The sequence below is a fragment of the Peromyscus leucopus genome, chromosome 9, assembly GCF_004664715.2.
Source record: "Peromyscus leucopus breed LL Stock chromosome 9, UCI_PerLeu_2.1, whole genome shotgun sequence".
Lineage (NCBI taxonomy): Eukaryota > Metazoa > Chordata > Mammalia > Rodentia > Cricetidae > Peromyscus > Peromyscus leucopus.
This window is the reverse complement of record NC_051070.1, coordinates 73,437,554-73,442,230: the sequence shown is the minus strand read 5'-3', so window position 1 is coordinate 73,442,230 and position 4,677 is coordinate 73,437,554. Positions and strand designations below refer to the sequence as shown.

At 32.9% G+C, this 4,677-nt stretch overlaps 1 protein-coding gene across 1 annotated transcript; it reads right to left on the bottom strand.

Moving 5' to 3' along the window:
* Positions 1-3,501: 3,501 nt before the first annotated feature.
* Positions 3,502-4,476, bottom strand: LOC114695986 (olfactory receptor 4K2-like). The gene has a single exon (XM_028873503.1). It carries the CDS (start codon positions 4,474-4,476, stop codon positions 3,502-3,504), a length of 975 nt encoding a protein of 324 aa, XP_028729336.1.
* Between the last annotated feature and the right edge of the window lie 201 nt (positions 4,477-4,677).

The following is a 4,677-nucleotide window of genomic DNA, read 5'->3' as shown; positions in this document are numbered from 1 at the left end:
AGATAGATAGATAGATAGATAGATAGATAGATGATAAAAAGGAGTACTAAAAGAATGAAAAAGAAGAGAGAGAGCAAGAGGAGGACATAAAGGGGGTTTGATAGGCAAATAAGGTCAAAGTACATAACATACTTAAATTTTCATTATGAAAATTAGTACTGAATACAATAAATGTATATAAACAGGTAAGAATGAAAAAGAAATCAAGAGGTCTCTTTTAGGAATTGTAAAGGTTGGTGGATTAGAATAAAATATTGAATTAAAAATGTGAATATGTTTGTTAAATATCTATACTACTAAATCTATTTTACTATCCAGTACAGATCTTCTTCCACTTCTGATTCACCTTCATTCTTCAACAACAAATATTGTATAATGAGCCAAATAGAAAGTCAAGGATAATACAATGATGACAGCTGACCTCAGACATTTGAAAAAGTGACATGTTAAAAAAAGGCCACCCTGCTATATTGTTTATGAGTGCATAATCTTAACTAGGTTCAGTCTGTGGAGTTGTGGGGTAAAGTTCAGGACTGAATTGGTTATCCAGGAACAAGCTACCTGCCTACACACTCATTTTCTAGTTTCAGAGACTAATATTCTGGATGAACTATCTGCTTTGAACATATTCCTTAAAAGTACTTTCTACCATATCCTCAAACAATGTCTTCATATTTCTGAAAATTCAAAGTTTCCATGACTATACATAAATTTGTTTTTAATGTGCTTGATGTAAAGTATAGATACAAAACCATCATTTATTCCCAGTTAATATTTTAAACAAATAATATCATATAAAATTTAAAACATTTCCATTAATATCTTCAAATGTGTGAACAAAGACAAAATACACAGACCAGACATGAAACTTCTCAATTATATTTATTTGTAGTTGAAAACATTGTAAAGACTCTGACCTATCAGACACAGTATACTTATCTTACCTTTTCGATACAGTTATGGAATACATTTAAATTTAAGATAAAGTTGCAAAACATAATACTTGTTTAGAAAAACACAGATATGCAAATGTAACAATAACAGTATAAATGAATCCAGACTAAAGTAATTGACACATATCTAATATTAGAGAAATTAACACACTTTTTCTAATGTAAAACTGGGTCATGGAAGTTCAGGCGAGATCCTCCATTTCTATTTCAGTTCCTGCGCCTTTGTACTTTTTTAACCAAACATCAAAATTAGCAACATTATTACTTACTATTTATTGCTGCTAGATATTTCACACATTTTTGTTTAATTTCAACATCAGTAGTGGTTACACACAATGACTACAAATCTATAGGCAAAGAAACTTTAAAGAAATTTGCTTAAACTTTCAGAGGTAGAACAAAGTTCTGAGATCACAATTCAGCATTAAAACAGACTGATACTATCTAATTACTGGATAGACATCTGTGTGTGTGTGTAACAAGGAAACAGACTGTGGATTTGAATGGGCCTTCAGAAGCCAACAAGGACTTGAAACACAAGAGGTGCTCAACGATGAATTATTGAACTAAACGTTGGTACTTTTAGAGCCAGAGTTCATATTTTTAAATAAAGATATTTTTTCCATAGGAATAGAAGTGAGGCAAAAGTATCTCTCCACACCAAAATTTTTCTGTATGTTTTGCTTATATGAGGCAATAAGAATGAGTTTATAATTTACTTAAAAATAAACTAGCTCTCAAATTAAATGTGTAATTATACACCTAGTTTCTTTTTTTTTTTTTTTTTTTTGGTTTTTTCGAGACAGGGTTTCTCTGTATAGCTTTGGGCCTTTCCTAGAACTCACTTGGTAGTTCAGGCTGGCCTCGAACTCACAGAGATCTGCCTGCCTCTGCCTCCCGAGTGCTAGGATTAAAGGCGTGCGCCACCACCGCCCGGCTATACACCTAGTTTCAACAGCACATCTCTTTAAAAACTTCTGCACACTACTAAACTTCAGATATTAAAGTTTGTCTTTGAAGTTGTTATCACAAAAACATGTTGCTTCTTTGAGAAACAATAGCTTATGTTTTTACATGATTCTCTGGTGACAGTTTACTCTCATAACTCCTAATATCCATTAAGTCAGGGAGAAACAATCTCATAGTATATCAAAATACTAGGCATTCTAATCTAGCTTGATCACACATTCCAGACTGCAAATGGAAATCAAAATGGTTTTATCATCTGTTTTAACAAACCATAGTTTTTAAAACAACACAAAATTAGAGCATTGTGTAACTTTGCTAGTACTATTTCCAGAATGAAGCTACTATTCAGAAGCATATTGATTAAAAATAAGACATAGTTGAGGTAGTTCAAGGAAAATGGAAGTGGCATGTCTACTTTTTGTAAAATATTACCATACAAATTTTAATCTACTTTTCATAATTCTCATGTTAGAGATAAAAAAGGATAAAGTGAATATTCCAAGATCTAATTCAGTAATCCTCTGGTCTCCGTCAATGTTCTTTGTGTCCTATCATGACTAATAAAAATTAGTTTAAAAAAAAGTAGTAAAAATTCTCTAATCCTTTGTTTCTTTAGCAGTTTAGAAAATGGATTGTCTATCTGAATTTCAAAGATTACGTTAGATAAAAAAAATCTACTTACCTTTATTGATAATAAACCAAATTAGGTAGAAATGAACTATGAACTTTTAAAATTAGTTTCACCTTTTCTTCCCACTAACCATATGATATTAAAAACTAGATGCAAGTTAATAAAATGGTAATAATAGTTTGAACTATTTTATTTTAAAAACTTTAAGTGTATCATGAATTCAACAGTTAATAGTATTCTCACACAATAAAGTTTAATAGCAAATGAGTCCATTAAACATATTATTTGTAGCTAAGTTCTAAAAGCCAGTCTATTTAAGCACTCTACTCGATGATTTAAATACCAAAGACTCTCAATTTGTTAGTTATTTCCTATATCAATCACCTCATAGCAGTAATCTGCACACTAAGAATCTATACTGCTAAAGTTTTAATCTGTTATGTTCAAAATTATCTTAGAATTCAAACAATTTGACTCACTGATTAAAACTGTTCTGTGTTATTTAATAGAATCGTTGCATAATATAAAATTTTCTAATGTTATGAATAAAGCCTGTTGTGCTCCAAATTCCTAATTAAAGTTCTAATTTCAAGTGGAAACCATAAAATATCACAGGAAAGCCAAAGAGGAGTGCTCTAAATTAGAAAACAAGAATATATTTCATATTAAGCTTCTTACAGAGTATTAATCCTGGTATGAATGTGTATAGATTTTTACAAATACATGAAAAGGAATCTATGTTAAAAATTCTGGAAACATAACTTTTCTATGAAAACACATTATAGACCTCAACATAATATCAAATGGATCCATGAGCACAAAATGCTACCAAACACAGCACTAACTTTAAAGCAAGCTGTTGCATATCTCTCAGCCCCGACGTCTTGGTATCATGAGCAGATTCTAACTTAATTACTTGTTATTCTGTTAGAAAACCTGACCTCAATCTCAGGATCTCTCTAGTCCTTTCACTGTATATTGTGGAGTTGTTTTCCCAAAAGTAAAATATTGGTTACTTATTTTTTTCTTCACTGCTGTCCTCACTTCCTGGTTTCTCAAAGTATAGATGAGTGGATTCAGAAAAGGGGTGAAGATGGTGTAGAAAACAGAGAGAATTTTATCCACCAGAAAGTTTGTGAAGGGCCACACATAAATGAAAATGCAAGGTCCAAAGAACATTAGCACAACTATGAAATGTGAAGTGCAGGTAGAAAGAGCTTTAGATGATCCAACTGAGGAATGGTCTCTGATAGTTACAAGCACCACAATATAAGAGATGAGCAAAAGCAGAAAACTTATAAGAGCAATAACGCCACTGGTTGTGACCATGAAGATACCAAGAACATACGTATCTATACAAGCCAGTTGGATTACCAGAGGAAGATCACAGAAGAAACTGTCTACTACATTGGGACCACAGAAGGGTAAATACAGGATAAAAATTAATTGGCTCATTGTATGCAGGAAGCCTACCATCCAAGAAGTTACCACAAGCCCAACACACACTTTTTGGCTCATAATTGTTGAATAGTAGAGAGGTTTACATATGGCAATATACCTGTCAAAAGACATGGAAATCAGCAGTACAATTTCAGTTCCGGTGAAAAGATGCAAAAGAAAGATTTGAGAAATGCACCCCTCAAAAGAGATGGTCTTGTGGTGAGCAAAGAAGTCCATGATCATCTTTGGTGTGGCAAAGGAGGAGAGGCATATGTCAATCAGAGAAAGGTTGCTGAGAAGGAAGAACATGGGGGAGTGGAGATGTGAAGTGGAGAGGACAGTGAACAGAATCAGGCAGTTCCCAAGGATTGTCATTAAATAGAAAATGGAAAATGCCACAAAGAAGAATATCTGAAGCTCGGGAGAATCAGTGAGTCCAAGTAACACGAATTCCGGTACTCTGGAATAGTTAAGCCTCTCCATCTATCCGTAGACTCTGCTCTGTAGTCATAAAAGACACACAATTACAGTGCTGGGAGCATACAATATTTCCATAACTACATATGAAGAACTTATGATACTACTTAATAATGATCTAGCTCACTGGTTACCCAGGATCCATCTAAAAATGCTTTTAAGTGCAAGATATTTTTCTTTGGGGACCACTAAGACAACTGATGCTGG

What these genes read in the sequence shown, in the direction of transcription:
- LOC114695986 (XM_028873503.1), bottom strand. Translation starts at nt 4,476, where the DNA reads ATGGAGAGGCTTAACTATTCCAGAGTACCGGAATTCGTGTTACTTGGA.